Source organism: Lacerta agilis, chromosome 8 (genome assembly GCF_009819535.1).
Source record: "Lacerta agilis isolate rLacAgi1 chromosome 8, rLacAgi1.pri, whole genome shotgun sequence".
In the NCBI taxonomy this organism is placed as follows: domain Eukaryota; kingdom Metazoa; phylum Chordata; class Lepidosauria; order Squamata; family Lacertidae; genus Lacerta; species Lacerta agilis.
Window position 1 is genome coordinate 9,432,917 of NC_046319.1, and position 17,507 is coordinate 9,450,423.

The 17,507-nt window shown below is 47.1% G+C and overlaps 1 protein-coding gene across 5 annotated transcripts in view; it reads right to left on the bottom strand.

Annotated features, from left to right (window-relative positions):
• Window positions 1–8,828: 8,828 nt before the first annotated feature.
• The window catches only part of USP48 (ubiquitin specific peptidase 48), a 37,409-nt gene continuing 28,730 nt past the window's right edge, over window positions 8,829–17,507 (bottom strand). For 4 of the 5 annotated variants that reach the window (XM_033159389.1, XM_033159390.1, XM_033159391.1 and 1 more), the window contains 8 exons: window positions 17,113–17,243; window positions 15,670–15,776; window positions 13,866–13,970; window positions 13,055–13,210; window positions 12,399–12,524; window positions 11,285–11,333; window positions 10,794–10,820; window positions 8,829–10,663 (listed from right to left, as the gene is read on the bottom strand). In XM_033159389.1, coding sequence (XP_033015280.1) covers window positions 10,641–10,663; window positions 10,794–10,820; window positions 11,285–11,333; window positions 12,399–12,524; window positions 13,055–13,210; window positions 13,866–13,970; window positions 15,670–15,776; window positions 17,113–17,243 — 724 coding nt within the window. In that variant the 3' untranslated portion in view covers window positions 8,829–10,640. Of the gene's footprint in view, window positions 10,664–10,793; window positions 10,821–11,284; window positions 11,334–12,398; window positions 12,525–13,054; window positions 13,211–13,865; window positions 13,971–15,669; window positions 15,777–17,112; window positions 17,244–17,507 lie in introns of those variants that run through there. The other variant, XR_004427259.1, reaches the window with a different exon arrangement.

The following is a 17,507-nucleotide window of genomic DNA, read 5'->3' on the forward strand; positions in this document are numbered from 1 at the left end:
CTCATCTCACATAGTGTTTGTTGTGGGGGAGGAAGGGAAAGGAGAATGTTAGCCGCTTTGAGACTCTTTCGGGTAGTGAAAAGCGGGATATCAAATCCAAACTCTTCTTCTTCTTCTACATTAATTATATCCACATTTAACTTTTTCGTTCTTTGAGACCTTCATCTGAATTATGTGGGTCGCACAGGACTTGCTGACTCTTGACGTTATAGATTTTTGGTAGAATGTTTGTGTATCCTTGTATATTTGTACTCCATTTATATATTATATTGTATATTCTGTTGTAGTTATGTACATGTTTGGTGTGTTTTATATGTAAAAAATATGCAATGTTGAGACGAATTTATCAGCCGGTTACTTTTTTTGTGTGTGGTTGGTATATCGCTGTACGTGACCTGGTTTTTTGGGTGTTGCACACATGTGAACAAATACCCATGGATTTCAGGTTTCCTGACTTGGAGCAACATGCCCACCCACACCCAGAGACACACGGTTGCTGTTTTGTGCAAAGCTGGTAGATTGAGAAACTTGCATTGCAATTTATTTATTTTTTTAAAGATAAACTAAAGGTATGTGCTTACAGGTAAAAAGATGCCCATGTTGACCTCAGGCAAGGCCAGCCCACCCATGAATTTTTCTTTGGCTTTAATAATAAAGAAAACTGTAACAAAATAACATAATGATATAAACTAAATACAGCATGGGTAGGCAAACTGAAGCCCTGGGGGCCGGATCCCGCCCAATCGCCTTCTAAATCCGGCCCGCGGATTGTCCAGGAATCAGCATGTTTTTACCTGAGTAGAATGTGTCCTTTTATTTAAAATGCATCTCTGGGTTATTTGTGGGGCATAGGAATTCTTTCTTTCTTTTTTCTTTTCCAAAATATAGTCCGGCCCCCCACAAGGTCTGAGGGACAGTGGACCAGCCCCCTGCTGAAACAGTTTGCTGATCCCTGAAATACAGCAACCTGAGGCAAGAATCGAGACACTAGGCCCTAAGCACTCTACTATTCAAAAGAGGGTATTTTACTTAAAATACCCTTCTCCATGTGCCAAATTTGAATCAATCAATTTTCATCTAGCATGTAAACTCTCTAAAATTTCTCATTTAAGCATTTGACAAGTTTTGTACAATCTTGCTTGTTCTCCATAACCAAATTTAAATTAGCAACATATACAAGCAGAAAATCTGTTTCTCCATTTTGTTGTTTTCCCCCATCATGAGACATCGGTTGAATTGGGTGACATATATCAATATGAGTAAGTTGCCATGGCTCTGAACTTTTCTGGCTTTCCTCGGGGATAGAAAGGGGTGTCAAAAGTAGCAGGGGACAGAAGGAAACAAGCGTGGGGCTCTGACCCGCTACATCCTCGTGACCGGCCTCCCCTGAATTTTATAATTTTGCTTCCACCACTGGAAAACCTGCCTTTGCCCAGATTTCCTTCCCCTTCATCTCATGGCAGGTTTATAACGGGGACAAAGTCTAGCTTGCCTTACAATCATAATGAACCCCATTAAGCTTTTTATACAGGCACCATCTGGGCTATCGATTCCTGCTCTGGTTGTGTTTCCACAGTCCCACCCACGCACCTGCAGAATCTGCCAGTTGAGTTGGCAAGACTTCCCCATCTCGACATCTTGGAGGGTTGCCAGAGGTCAGAATTGACAACACCAATCTACGTGGACCCAGGGGCATACTGAGACTCCTTGCGGCACTTCCTGTACACCTCTTTTCAGATGAGCAGTAACCAAATAACTACAGGTGTGTGTAGGCGTTTATCTTAGAAACCTAGAGCTGGAGGAGACCCCAAGGGTCATCCAGTCTAACCCCCTGCAACGCTGATTCCTAGATACCTGAGAGGTCTCTGTGTATCCTCTCTTCTTGATCTGAGAATTGCTGTGTGTGTTTTTTTCAAGGGGAGAAAACCAGAATAAGCAGACTCTACCTGAAGTGACCCCCCCTCCTAGCTCTGCCCCCCAACCCACAGCTGCCCTGCCCACAGTCCCACAAGCTCTAGTGGTCATCAGCCCTCACTGCTAAGAAACGACCTCATAGCACACATTAATGGGTCTTAAGCTCAGAGTGCCTGCACTGCTGGGAGCTGTCCAGCATTTCAGACGCTCTCTCTCCTTCCCAGTTTTCCTTGGAGGTTCTAGGCAGGGGTCAGCAGACTTTTTCAGCAGGGGGCCGGTCCACTGTCCCTCAGACCTTGTGGGGGGCCAGACTATCTATCTATCTATCTATCTATCTATCTATCTATCTATCTATCTATCTATCTATATTCTTATGCCCCACAAATAACCCAGAGATGGATTTTAAATAAAAGCACACATTCTACTCATGTAAAAACACCAGGCAGGCCCCACAAATAACCCAGAGATGCTTTTTAAATAAAAGCACACATTCTACTCATGTAAAAACACCAGGCAGGCCCCACAAATAACCCAGAGATGCTTTTTAAATAAAAGGACACATTCTACTCATGTAAAAACACCATGCAGGCCCCACAAATAACCAGAGATGCATTTTAAATAAAAGGACACATTCTACTCATGTAAAAACACCAGGCAGGCCCCGCAAATAACCCAGAGATGCTTTTTAAATAAAAGGACACATTCTACTCATGTAAAAACACCAGGCAGGCCCCACAAATAACCCAGAGATGCATTTTAAATAAAAGGACACATTCTACTCATGTAAAAACACCCAGGCAGGCCCCACAAATAACCAGAGATGCATTTTAAATAAAAGGACACATTGTACTCATGTCAAAACACCAGGCAGGCCCCACAAATAACCCAGAGATTCATTTTAAATAAAAGGACACATTCTACTCATGTAAAAACACCAGGCAGGTCCCACAAATAACCCAGAGATGATTTTTAAATAAAAGCACACATTCTACTCATGTAAAAACACCAGGCAGGCCCCACAAATAACCCAGAGATGCATTTTAAATAAAAGCACACATTCTACTCATGTAAAAACACCAGGCAGGACCCACAAATAACCCAGAGATGCATTTTAAATAAAAGCACACATTCTACTCATGTAAAAACACCAGGCAGGTCCCACAAATAACCCAGAGATGCTTTTTAAATAAAAGGACACATTCTACTCATGTAAAAACATGCTGATTCCCGGACCGGCTGCAGGCCGGATTTAGAAGGCGATTGGGCCAGATCCGGCCCCCGGTCTTAGTTTGCCTACCCATGTACTAGAGCTAGGTACTGAACCTGGAACTTCTGGAGGTCCACCACTGAGCTATTTGTCCTTTCTTTCTTTAAATAAATAAATAAATATTTATACTTTTCAGGTTTATGCATTTCAGTAATTTTACAATATTTGACATTTCAAATCTTCACTTCCTTCCCCTTTCTGTGGTTCCTTAAATTTATTTTTAATATCTTCTGCATATCCAAATTAAACTTAATTTGCTTGTTTATTCATCTTTTTAAAATATATACTCTTATGAAAAGGCAGGTTAATACAATAATCCTGCCAATGTTCTTACCTGTTTACGATTTGTCTGTAAATATTCAATAAACCATTTCCATTCTTTTATAAAAAGGATGCCATCTTGATTTCTTATTTTTCTGTAGTTCTGCATTTCTGCATATTCCATAAAGTTTTGTATCCATTCTTCTTGCTGGGACTTCTGCTTCTTTTCCATTTTGAGGCAAGTAATGTTCTTGCACTGGTGTTTGTTAGTCGTTCAGTTGTGTCCGACTCTTCGTGACCCCATGGACCAGAGTATGCCAGGCACTTCCTGTCTTCCACTTCCTCCTGCAGTTTGGTCAGACTCGTGTTGGTAGCTTCGAGAACACTGTCCAACCATCTTGTCCTCTGTCGTCCCCTTCTCCTTGTGCCCTCCATCTTTCCAACATCAGGGTCTTTTCCAGGGAGGCTTTCTCGTCTCATGAGGTGGCCAATGTATTGGAGCCTCAGCTTCAGGATCTGTCCTTCCAGGGAGCACTCAGGGCCGATTTCCTTCAGAATGGATAGGTTTGAATCTGCTTGCAGTCATGGGACTCTCAGAGTCTACCTCCAGAACCATAATTCAAAAGCATCAATTCTTTCGGTGATCAGCCTTCTTTGTGGTCCAGCTCTCGCTTCCATACATCACTACTGGGAAAACCATAGCTTTAACTATACGGACCTTTGTCGGCAATGCCACTGTAGTAGCATACATGGAATACGTTTCTATACAGTTTGGGTAGCTCTCTTCCTATAATTCCCAAAAGAAAAGCTTCTGGGTTTGTTTTGTTTCCCCCCCCCCCAAGTTTATTTTAAACTTCCTTTTCATTTCATTGTATATCATTCCCAGTAAGCTTTAACCTTACTACACAATGGCTAATAAATAATAATAATAATTTATTTATACCCCGTCCATCTGGCTGGTTTCCCCAGTGACCTCTGGGTGGCTCCCAGCAAAATATTAAAAACAAGATAAAAAAATCAAACATTTAAAACTTCCCTAAACAGGGCTGCCTTCAGATGTCTTCTATAAGTCAGATAGTTGTTTATTTCCTCGACATCCGCTGGGAGGGCGTTCCACAGGGCAGGCGCCACTACCGAGAAGGCCCCCTGCCTGGTTCACACTTTGATTCCATTTCTATCCTTGAGGAAGGCAAGAGAGTGACTGACCTGCAAGCTTCCAGCCAGCCATGCTGTAGTGGAACCAGGGCCAACCTCACTTCTTGCAGTGAGGGAACTACCAGAAGGCCCTCGGTGCTGGACCTCAGTGTCAGGGCAGGATGGCTGTGGAGATGCTCCTTCAGGTATACTGGGCTGAGACCGTTTAGAGCTTTAAAGGTCAGCACCAACACTTTGAATTGTGCTTGGAAACGTACTGGGAGCCAATGTAGGCCTTTCAGGACATCAAGTGACAGCCAAGGATCCGGAAGGAAACGAAGCTGTATACTTGCTCCTTGAGAAGGAGTGTAACCCTATCAAGAGCAGGCAACCTCCCAGCCATTTGGTCTAGATGGGGAGTTGCTGCTGTTGTGCCCAGGTCATGCTTGGGGGTTTCTAATTGGGGACATCTGGCTGGCCACAGTGAGAACAGGAGGTTGGGCTAAGTGGTCCCCAATTTTGACGTGACCCAGTTGCAGCCAGGCACTCCTGATGCTCTCAGGAGAAGCAGGAGCTCACTTTGCAACTATCCACAGCGACTGCAGCCTCAGATCAAAGGGCTCCTCTTGAGCAAATGGTCAATTTGTCTCCTCCTCTCTCCACCATATTTGCTGGGGCCAAATATATCCTCTCTTGCCTCTCTTAAGCTCGCTGGCAGTCTTTTCAAAGATGCCTGGATGGGCCATCAAAACCACACGTAGAGCACTTGGCAGGCTTAAGAAGAAAGAAAAAAAACAGCTTCAAAGCTTTTCAGAATGGGAATGCTAGGCGCTTTTGAAGGGAAGGGAGACAGTCAGGTGGGAGAGGGGACATGCAAACGAGCACTGGTTTATTCATGAGATGCAAATCGCGGGCAGATCGCTTTCAACTGTTCCCAAGGCAGCTGTGCGGCGTTCCTGCCTCAATCCAAAGCATCTGATCTCAATATGCCGCATCGAAGGGGTGGCAAGCCCCCACTCCAAGGAAGGAAGCTGCGGCACCCCACAGCAGAAAAAGGCTGCAGGGCCAAATCAACAGGATGAGGGACCTGTTCCCATTTCATCTCCCTCAATGGGTGAACATGTCACCCCTGCGGCACACAGCCAGCTGCTCCCTGTCTGAAACCATCTGCCGGCCAACTTGGGAACGAACCCAGGAAGCTGCTTATACCAAGGCAACCTGTGGCCATCTAGATCAGTGCTGTCTTCGCTGGCTGGCAGCAACTGCGCACCAGGGTTTCCTGCAGGGGGGCTTTCCCAGCTCTGCCTGGATGTGGTCGTGGGGATTTAACCTGGGACCTTCTGCATGCAAATTATTTGTTCCACTGCATTTTGATCTTAACTTTCCTCCAAGGTGGTGTACATGGCTCGCCCCCTCCTCTCTCCCCACAACCACCCTGCAAGGTAAGAGAGGCTGGGAGAAGGCAGCAATTGGTCAAAGGTCACCCAGTGAGCTTCATGACTGCATGGGAATTTGAACCCTACTCTCCCAGGGCCTAGTCTAACATGCTAAGCACTGCACCCATTTCAGCAAAAGCAGAGACTTCTGGTCTATTGAGATCACCAGGTAGGGCTGGAAATGGCCCTTGCCAGAAACCCAGGGGAGCTGCTGCCAGCCAGTGTAGACAGTATAAGGAATTTCCTGTCTTAAAGGGCAGGCTGCAGCTCAGAACACCTGCTCTTCATCTATGTCCCTTTTTTGTGCAGGTAGGGCTGAGAAAATATCCCCTTCTGTCTGAAACCCCCCCGAGAACCACTTGCTGCCAGTCAATAGTACTGTCGTTTTTTTTTTCAGCTTGGTATTGAGGGCTTCTTTCATACAGGTAAACACAGACGATGCTTCAAATACCCACCTTTTAATCTCCAAAATAAAAAACCATCCCCTGCAACAACAAAAGACATCATTCAGGTCATCTGTGGAAGACCTATCAGAGTGAAATTTTACTGCAGGAGAGGAGAGGGGAAAAAATGAAGAGACCAGGCTCTGAGAAGGTACCATCTAGAAAGGGCAAATGTCAAGAGGAAATAATGGCGCCAGAGGCTGGAATCTTTCAGCATCACAGACAGCAAAATGGTGCTGGAGGTTATTCTGTTATTAAAAAGGGACAGCATGACTTCCCCCCCCCCATCTACTCCTACCAATCTGTGCCAAATCCTGGCCACACGACAACCCACCCCTCAATGGGGTTTTGCTGTTGACTTGTGGCTACCGTGGATTGGGGGGGGCAAGTGACCTTCATGCTTGGAAAGGCCTCCATAGTATAAGAGGCAGCTTTTTTGCTTCCTTCACACACGGCAGTTTGTAACTCAGGCTGACAAACCATTGAGGCAGGACGGACAGGGGTGAGAGAAGCTGCTTCCTTCCCCCTTTCAGGCCTGCTCTTTGCCTTGGGTATATGCATGTTGCTTACAACACCCAAAATGTTTTCCAGGAAAGTGCACAAAACACAAACCAGTTAAAGCCAATCGGCGAGGTACAACAGATCCCGGCAGAAGGCAAACTTGCATTCCCAGCAGCATCACAAACAGCCATCAGAATAAGTCGTGTCATTTTGATTTTGCCCGAGCATCTCGGCAGCACATGAGCCACTCTTCATGCATGCAACCCGCTACTAGGATGGAGTGATTAAGAGAGTCTAAAAAGACTTGTCTGGAGGCAGGTCTCCTTGTCACCTGCAACAAGCAGAAACAAAACCAGCCTTTCCCTCAATGTTGGGAGTACAACTCCCATCAGGCCCAGACATTGTTGGCCTCCATCTGCCTCAAGAGACAATGGAGTGGACCAGGCTTCCTCGACCTCGGCCCTCAAGATGTTTTGAGGCTACAATTCCCATCATCCCTGACCACTGGTCCTGCTAGCTAGGGATCATGGGAGTTGTAGGCCAAAAACATCTGGAGGGCCGAGGTTGAGGAAGCCTGGAGTGGACCTTTGGGGATGAAGTCAAACCATGGGGAGAGTTATAGCGCCTGCTGTGGCTGTAGAAACTGATGCAGGAGAGATCCATTTTATTGCAGGTGGGGTGGATTTTGCTGCTACAGGTACACATTCTTCTCTCTACGCCCCTCCTAGGGGTCATTCTTCCTCTACTCACAATTGTGGATACACAACCTGATTGCCTTCTTCAGGCACTGCAGTATGCAAGGGATTCTCATACGGGAGAGTTAATGTCAAGACTTCATTGTCACATTTGCAGACATATTTGCAATGCAGTGTTTGGTTGCATCATCGATACACAGGGACATATAGTAAGAGGCAGCTGGATCAGGCAAGTGGCAAATCTAGTCCAGCATCATCTTCTCACAGCAGCTGACCAGATACCCCAATGGGGAGAACCCCGTACGCAGGACCTGAGCACAAGAGCCTGCTCCTCTTCTGTGGTTTCCAGCAAGCGGTATTCAGAAGCATCACTGTCTCCAACCACAGAGGCAGAGCATATACATTGAAGTCATCTAGGTTGGTGGCCATCACTGCTTCCTGTGGCAGGGAGTTCCATAGTTTACACTGTGTGAACAGTTACTTTATTTTATCTGTCCTGAATCCTTCAACATTCAGCTCTGTTGGATGTCCATGAATTCTAGTGTTATGAGAGAGGGAGGAAAAACTTATCTATCCACTTTATTTTCTCTATCTACTCTCTCTCTAGGCCGTGCATAATTTTATAAAACTTCTATCATGTTGCCTCTTACTCGTCTTTTCTCTAAACTAAAGGTCAAAAATGCTGCAACCTTCCCTCATAGTGTGTCCTCCCTTCCCTTGACCCATTTGGGGGTGAACTTTTCTGAACAATATACTATTCAAAAAGTAGCCTGCCGTTTCTTGGAGCTCACACATAACTCACTACTAGGCTTTGTGGTTTTTATTCCAATGTTCAACCTTCAGTGTGCTAAATTCTGTCAGCGAGCAATGCCTGAGGCTACCTCATAAATTCTCTGGTGGTGTGTGTGAGGGGGAATAAATGAATTTAATAACAATTTGGGGGGGGGGGACAAGCAGGGAAGTTGTAGCTTCAATGCCTTAAGCTTCACCGGTGTATCTTCACGTGAGATACGAGTCAAGCCAGCATAAGGGCTGACAATCAACAGTGTGTGTGTGTTTGTGTGTGTGTAGCTCTTAACCACAATTTAAAAGAAAAACAGAAAGAAGTTGTCATGACTGGTTGATAAGGAATCTATAAAGTGCAGGGGGAAAAGAAAATACCTGAGCAGGCAAGTGAAAAAACACACACACGCTTTATATGCAATACAGTACAAATAAGGTAAGACTGACCATGTGGACACACTTTTAATAAGGCTCTGAAAACTAGTCCAAAAACATTTTGCAAGGGTGGACGAAGAAGAGGGCCCCAAGCATGAGGAGGGAGGCTAGAGCCCATTTCCTCTGCTCAGCTGCGACCGGCAAAAATGGTGGTTTGGTACAATTTAGGCATCACTCGTGTGTCAGTCTCCATCTTTCTCTCTCTCTCTCTCTCTCAGTATGCACACATATATACAAGCACACAGCATGGTCGATCAGTCTTCCTTGTGAATTAAGACACACTCCGCCCCCACCCCCACATCAAGGAAATATTACAAAACCCGGAAAGGGGGGTGGGTAGGTGGTGGGGGAAGTAAATGGAAAATAAAAATATCAGAGCTCCCAGGGGCTAGATGTCTATGCATCGCTGCTTTCCATCTAGAACAATTAAGACCACTTCTGGGCCTGGCTTCTGAAAGGGAGGAGGAGGAGATGGAGATGGAGAGAAAGGCAGGCTGCTCCATAAAGCACTCATAACGGCAGACTGAATTATTACTGTTAACTCTTTACCTTGGGAAAGAATAAGATTGTTCAGCGCCACAATTTGCTTCTTTAAAAAGAAAGACCCAGGGCTGCTCACTGGATCCAAAGCCAGCACAAAGGTAGACCCAGAACTAGCCTCAACACCCTCCACTCCCACAGCCCCAAGCTGGAAAACCTCGCCAATTTTGCAACCTCCCTCTCCTGCCTTCCCCGGAACGGGAAATTGAGATAGCATAGTAGGACCGCCAAATTTACAGCTGTTACAAAAGGGAAAATGAGTTTGTCACACCCTTTCAAAATGCTAAAGCTCCCCCAACGGTTGTGCAGGACCACCATCATTTTTTTTCAAAGCCCTTTTGGATATGTGTCAGAAGGTCTAAGGAAGGGTTTGTGCATTGCCCCCCACCCCGATGAAAAAGGCAGGCAAGTGTGTAGGGGGGGGGAGAGACTCTGCCTCCACCCGCACCAAAGTCTCACGAGCCCCTGGGCGACTGGGTCAAGCTGGCATGAAGTCTATAGGGCTGAAAACTGGGGCTTCCCTCCAACAGAGAAAGTGGTCCAAAAAAAAGTTATTCCCGAGAAAAATTCACTATGATTAATTATCAGGGGCCATCTTAATATGTGGGAAGTGAAGTCTTAAACAAAAGCAAAACCAAACAAAACAAGAGAGCATTTTTTTTTTTGATAACAGACTGAATAAGTGCCTCTCTCACCATACCCACCCCAAACCTCAGGCTTTCAGGAAGGGATTTTGCAGGCTGTTCAATCCTGGGGGGCATACCTATGAAGTGCCAGAGGAAGCCAAGGGCTACTGGAAACAGAAAACCCTGCAAGTTCCCAAAAGAGCTCTGCCAGGGAGCCGAACACCTGCTTCGCTGAAAGAGCAGATCCAGAAATGAAGGTCGCAGGAGGGGAGGTGGGGAAGATCTGATGCTGCAGCAAGCTGACCCTTCTTCCTCTGCAGGGGGGAAACGGAGAGGTGCAGCCTTGAAGCTGCTCAATGCTCCATCTCTGTTGTACTAGGCCGGAAGCTCTCCTCGGAAGAACAGCTCTCTCTCTCTCTCTCCTGCAGCACAAGTGTGTGAGGGGGCCAAGGCCCTTCAGAATGGAGTCCCACCTCCAGGAAGGGGGCTGGGCAGCTGGCTGGTCTTTTTGAAGTCCACCTTTCTTGGAATGCCCAGCCAGAGCCCAAACTCATCTCCCTACACCCCACAGTTACTTCTGCTGCTGGCGCAGTTGTCGGAAAACATTAGTGTCCAAGGAGACCGGTACCTGGAGAGTAAATGGAAGGGGGAGGGGGGAATTTGGAAAAGCGAGGTGGGGGTGGGGAGAAAGCTTAGAAGAGAGCAAAACGCGGTGGCAGGTAAAAATAAGGCTGGAGGGAAGAGAAAACAAAGCCTACCTTTAAATCCTTCTTCGGGCATACAGACTGCAAAGGAAAGCAAACAGGTCAAGGCACATTCAGAGGTGTGGAGGTTAGGGTCAGAGGAAGCCGCCTTGTACAGAGTTAGACCCTTGGGCCCTTCTAGTTCAATATTGCCTACAGTGGCTCTCTAGGTTTTCAGGCAGGGAGACTCTCTCAGTCCCAACTGGAGATGCCAACTGAATGCTGGGCATTTCAACATGCCAAGCAGATGCTCTACTGAGCTACAGCTCCCCACAAGCTTCAATAACGCCTTCTTGGCAGCTTTCCCTGGCACTTGGGGGGTGGGTGGGGTTGGCCAGGGTCTCATTCCCACCCCCACCCTCTGACAACTGTGTGAGTCAGCCTCAGACTGGACCCTTTGCTCCAGTTACCACCTTCTGCCTCCCTGCTCCAAGAGGTAAAAATGACTGGACGGGAAGAATCGGGGATTATTCCAGAGGAGGGTGTGTGAGCAAACTTCTCCTTACCTTGCATAACATCATCTATTGCTGCATAGTCCACAATTGGTTCATCTGCCTGTCGGAAGAAGGGGAAAAGGGAGACATGAGAAGAGGAGCCCTGTTAAGCCAATTTGGCTGTTGCGCTTTCAAAAGAGAGACAAGGCCTTCTGCTCCATGTCACCAGACGACATTTCCAGGCCAAACACTCCAGATCCAGAATAAAAACAAAGAAACAAGATGGTTTGTCCCCTTTTGGGAACCTGGCCTGAACTGCTCACAGCTGTGGCAATGAAGGGTTTAGGGTGGCTGATCCATACTGACTTTTTATAAAAGTGTCTGCAAAAGCTTCAGACAGGAAAGGGGCTGGTCCGCTTAATTATCTCTGTCAACGGGAGTTGCAGCAGTTGACCACTAGCCAGCCATCTTTTCCTCCCAGAAGTCAAAACCAGCACTTACTTCCGGTGGCTCTTCCTCAACCACTGTTTTTTGCCTTAAAGTTGAAGGAGATCAAGGCAGCCCAAAGATCCAAATGAGTTACAGACCGGGGCGGGCGGAAGGGATGACAAGTTAAGGTATTGTGTTCTTGGCTTCCTTTTGGTGAGGGAAGTAGGGATCTGAACCCAGGCCAAAACCAGGCCCCAGGCGGGCACTATGACCAGTCAGGGATGGATGAATGAATGAATGCAGGAAGGGGTAACTGGTAACCCCCAAAGTGTTGTTGGTCTACAAATCCCATCAGCCCCTGCTCAGCCAACATAAAAGCATACAAACAGCCCTGCTGGATGAAGCCAACGGCCCATTTTGCCTAGTCTCCTGTTCTCACAATGGCCGACCACATGCCCCAACGGGAAACATATCAGCAGAACCCGAGTGCAACAGAAACGCTCTCCTCCCGTGATTCCCAGTAACTAATATTCTGAAGCACTGCTGCCTCCGACAGCTGAGACAGAGCATTGCTATTGTGGATAGTAGCCATTGATATGGTCCCTGCCCCTGAACTTCCTGGTGAAAAGTAGGTAGGCCGGAAGGTTACGGCACAGAGAGAGCCAGATTGCATTGCAGCACACAACCACTGGCCTTGCTACAAATATTTTGGTGGAAGGAGAGCCACACCTACCGGCAAACAACTCTCCTGGCTTACCTTTAATAAAACAACGGACTCTGGAGTGACTCCGAGGCTGCCCAGCGTTGCCGAGTCGTCGGTGAGTATCGCCCCATCGATCGACAGGTTCTGGTCGAAAGGAGCAACGGAGAAGGCGTGCATGATCTGTGTGCCAAAATGAGGTGCAGGATGCGCAACCGTTGCGGGCAGCAAAACAAACACAGATGGCTTTTAAGAAATACAACACCCAAGTGCTTCTCCTCACGGCAAAAAGTTGAGGCATGCTGCTTCCTCCGTTTCTTTCCCTCTCTTGCCCCGATCTGTCACCTCCTCTTTGTCCCTTTCAGCCCCAACCCACAGCCAAAGGGGCATTCCTCTGCTCCCCGCACTCTCACTTCGGTTGGGAGGGGGGAAAGAAGGACACAGATCTTAAAAGAGTGATCAGAGAACCATCTAGGTGAGCATCACCTTTTCTCTTTTCCCACTGGACGGCCATCTGTCAGGGATGCTTTAGCTGAGATTCCTGCATTGCAGGGGGATGGACGAGATGACCCTTGGAGGTCACTTCCAACTCTACAATTCTATGATTCTATGGATGCCCAAGTGTAGCTTTGGGGGAGGAAGGAGGCCTCCCCACGCCGACCGCCAGTACTCAGGCAAGCCACCTCCAGGGCTCAGGGCAAAGTCTGCCTCACCTGAATTTTCAGGTCTTTCAACGTCTGGTTCGCAGACACTAGGAGGGCTTTCTCCCCGCGGACCTTCCTGTGCCGCGTGCTCCGGCGGATCCCTTGCTTTTGGTAAACTATGTAGTTTGGGTGCGACATTTTCTGCCGTTTCGTGTTGCTGTTGGCCTGGAAGCAGGAAGGCGGTTCATTGGACTCACCTGCCAGAGCGGCAGGTTTGTTTCTTGACTTAGCAAACAAAATCCCCCCCCCCAATGTTCTTATCTAAGAGGCTTTATTGAACCGCAATACCAGGCCTGGGGAATCTGTGTGTAGCCCTTGAGATTCTGTCGGACTTCAAGTCCCATGAACCTTCAGCCAGCCGGAATTGGCCACACATTTTTAAGAACTGAAGAGCCCTGCGGCTGGATCCGGCCAAAGAGGACCCAGCTAGTCCAGCCTCCTGTTCTCACAGTGGCCAACCAGGTGCCCATTATGGGAAGCCAGGAAGCAGGACCCAAGCACAGAGCCCTCTCCCATCCTGTGGTTTCCAGCAACTGGTCTTCAGAAGCATTGCTGCTTCTGACTGTGGAGGTACGGCAGAGCCAATCCTCTTTTAAAGCCACCCAAGTTGGTGGTCACCCCTGCCTCCTGTGGGAGAGAGTTCCGCAGTTTAAGCACATGCTTTTAAGTTTGGCCTCAAATCATGTGCTTCGACCACTTGCTTTCAGTGGTTCCAGGGTGCAGAGATGAGGAGCAAGTTCACAATCCACAGAGGCCCAGGAGGAGGAGGGGAAACATATGATCATAAACAAAACAAAAAAAACGGTGACCAAGGACATACCTGGTTAAAATCTGGATCCTGCTCCCCTTCCAGACGGGCCTCCTCTCGCTCCTCCTCTGCCTCGGAGCTGCTCATGTTCAGCTCTGGGGCGGCGTCCTTCATGACCTGGATATGACATCAGACGCAGAAGGAAAACAAAGGAAAGGAAAACAGCACACCTGTGAGTCACCTTTAGAAAAAAGGAAAAGGCACTCAAAGTCAGAGGTTGTCGGGAGTTCACTGCAGCCACAGAAGGCTCAAAAACATGAGAGTTGCGTCATAAGGCTGCGGGTAGATGCTGGTCTCTACCTTGAGATTGGGCAAGGAGAAATCTGTGTGTGTGTATCTGTGTATATGTCTGAGTCTCTCTCTGTGTGTGTGTGTGTGTGTGTGTGTGTGTGTGTGTGTGTGAGAGAGAGAGAGAGAGAGAGAGAGAGAGAAATAGAGATGTATGTATTTGACTACAAAATGTGAAGCCTAATCAGCTTTGAGGACTTGCTTTGAGATAAGATCTTGCAACACCAAAGGCCCACAAGTGCACCTGATCTTCTAGCGATGGCCTGTTTATCCAAACTGACTGCTTTGCATTCCCCTCCATTGCATCCAATGACACCGTCTTTCAATTCTCTCCCTGCTCCCTAGGTGTCAAAAATTTCTTAACAAACGGCACGGAAGCCTAAATCGGATCTTCCCTGCCAAGACCAACCCTTGGCAAGAACCAGCCCGATTGCAGCCGTTCCGTTATGCTGGCCAAGGTGATGCAGTTTGCCCTTCAACATGCTCTGTTCCCCAACACAAACAAACCCCTCTGCCCTTAGACTTCTGCAACAGCAGCAGCAGCAGAGGAAAAGGATCCTGCATGAAGCCTCTGCCGAAGCCTGCTCAACAGGATCTTGTGACCTTCCCACACTAGGACTTAATATTCTGCTGTGATCAGCTGGTTCCCAGCACCTTGGCGGAAACACCAGGACATATGTCAGCAGAGGAGAGAGTCATCATGAATTCCTGGGGTGGGTGGGCATCTTTCAGCAGCTCCCTGAAGCTCCCCCCCAGGACCATATAAAGCTGGGGGAGGGCTGAGGCTCAGTGTCCCGGCTTCAATCCCTGACAGCATCTCCCACTGAGGCTGGGAAAGAACCTGGAGAGTCATTGCTGCCGGTCAGTGTAGACAATACTGACCTAGATAACCCCAACGATCTGGCTCAGCATAAGTTATAAGGAAATATCCTATTCAAACCAGCCCTTTACTCAGAACCATGAGGACTAGAAATCTGGCTTTGTTTACGAGAGAAGGAGCAGCTGCTTTGCAAGCAGAAGGCCCCAGGTTTGGCCCCAGAGAAAATTCTTCCCACGTTCCTATAGCTTGAGACTCCATCTCCAACCAGGGAAGCACACAAGCTTGACAAAAACCTTTCGTTTGCTTCCCTGCTCAGCTGTTCAGAGATATACTGCCATTGGCCATGGAGTTTCCATTGCAGCTCAACAGTCCCTTCCCAACATTTCATCTAAGAAGTTCCTGAAGTCCTTATGATGGTGGCCCTGACAGGATTGTGCTGTAACAGAGAACTCAATGAAGGCTGGGATACCAGTTGGTAGAGCATGAGATTCTTAATCTCAGGTTCACTGGTTCAAGCAGCACAATGGGCAAAAGATTCCTGCATTGCAGGGGGTTCAACTAGAGGATTATCATGGTCCCTTCCAACTCTATGATTCTATGAAGGCCAGAGAAGGAAGGAGGGATTAGGCCAGAACTATGAAGCAGAGAGAGAGAGAGAGAGCACACACAGAAGAATACGCAGGGGTGGGATGGAGAGAGCCTGTCTACCTTTTTGTTGTCCACCACTTTCCGCACGTAGATGGTGGCCTGGGCATACTCCCTCAGGTCCCTCTGCTGCTGGCACAAGAGCCCTTCTCTGCATTCTGAGCACAGCTCTGGAAGGTCGGGGAGCAAAGAAAGGAGAAAGACTGACGAACTACCAGCGGGGTCTGTTTCTACAAAGACCAAGCACTTTGGGCAATGTCACTAACCCAAGAACAACCAAAAGCCTTTATTTACTTACAAAAAAAGTACAGATCATTCAGAGGTTATCTTCATTTCTTCTTCTTCATGTAATTATTTTTATTTTTATTTTTTTCTTTTGATAATGTAATAATCATAAATAAATAAGAACAAAAATGTGCACCCCACCACCGAGACCATTCCATTGTAACTATCCAACCTCCCAAAATTTGAACACCTCTTGTGATGGTTTGACCCCCTTTCCATTTTAACAGTACAAATTCTACAAACACCTTCCTTAATTTCTCCTGTGTATTCCCTTTCTTACGTTAATGGCACATGCTGATTTATCATTAATAGCTACACCCCACACCTCTTTATACCATTCTTCCATTTTATATCCTGCTTGCCCCTTCCACTTCCTAGCTATCATAATTCGTGTAGCTGTCAATAAATTTGTGAGCAAGTCCTTCATAGTCTGCAAACCTTCCACTCCATCGTGAATTCATAATAATGCTACCTCAATATGGCTTACAACACAGAGGCAATACCAAAATCCTACAGCATACAGTATATTCTGGATTGTATAACTTCATATTCATATTATTGTTATCCATTACCATTTGATTCCTGTAATAAAGGATGTAGAAAAACAACTAATAACGGAATAGCTGCAATAACAGGAAACCAGCATATCAAATCTGAAGTGTGTTTTGGGTACGTACAGAAATCCCTTTATGACGTCTTGTCATCCTGTATTTCATCAATTCTGAATTTGCCTTTAGTTATACTTTTTTGCATTTTAAGGTGTCATTTGTATTGTCAGTCGCACGAAAAGCTCAATGAAAAATCACTATAAAATATAAAATTCTAAAGCCGCTAGAAATTTTACCAAAAAAAACCCGCTTGCAGCTTATATGTGAAATAGTCTTTGTTTCGTCTCCAAAGCACAGGGATAGGGCAGGAGCTGTCATCTCTGAAGCACAGCAGCTGCCTGAAATAATTTTTGGCCCAACGCTCACATAATGCAAGTTAATAGTCTTGTGCACAACCTCAGCATGGAACACAGCCCAGGCAGTCGGGCATGTCTGCAGGTCATCTAAAAATAAAAGTGGAATTCCTGAGCTTGCAGTCACCTGCAGAAAGAAGCGAATGCCAGCACCGAGTGGGAAGAGCAGAACGTAGTGTGGAGTTTGCACAAGCCAGTGATTTTTTATTTTATTTTTTTGTAGGTGGGGGGAGACGGAGGAAACTTGCTTGCTTACTCACCAGGTTCAGTGATGAAGAGCGGTGCTTCGGGGCTGGCGTCCGCGGGCTGCCTCCGGATGACTCGAATGGCATAGTCCACCACGAACAGCTTTTGGATCTTCTCCCACTCGCTGGGCCATATCAGAGCTATACTGTGCAAAGAAGCAGAACATGCTGCCTAACTTGGAAAGGGGAGGGCGGCCTCCCTCTTCCCGCAACACTCCAGACCACGTGCATTGAAAGCAGCAGGGAAGGGGATCCCAGTTAAAGAAGTGCTTTTGAAAAGCCTAAGCATACACCACCCTGGTTGGTTGGTTGGTTGCCCACATGAGCCTTCATTCCAGAGGTGGCTGCTTGCTATTTAAATGTATTCAGAATCAAGAGGACTAGAAACTTGCTTTGTTTTTAAGATCGGC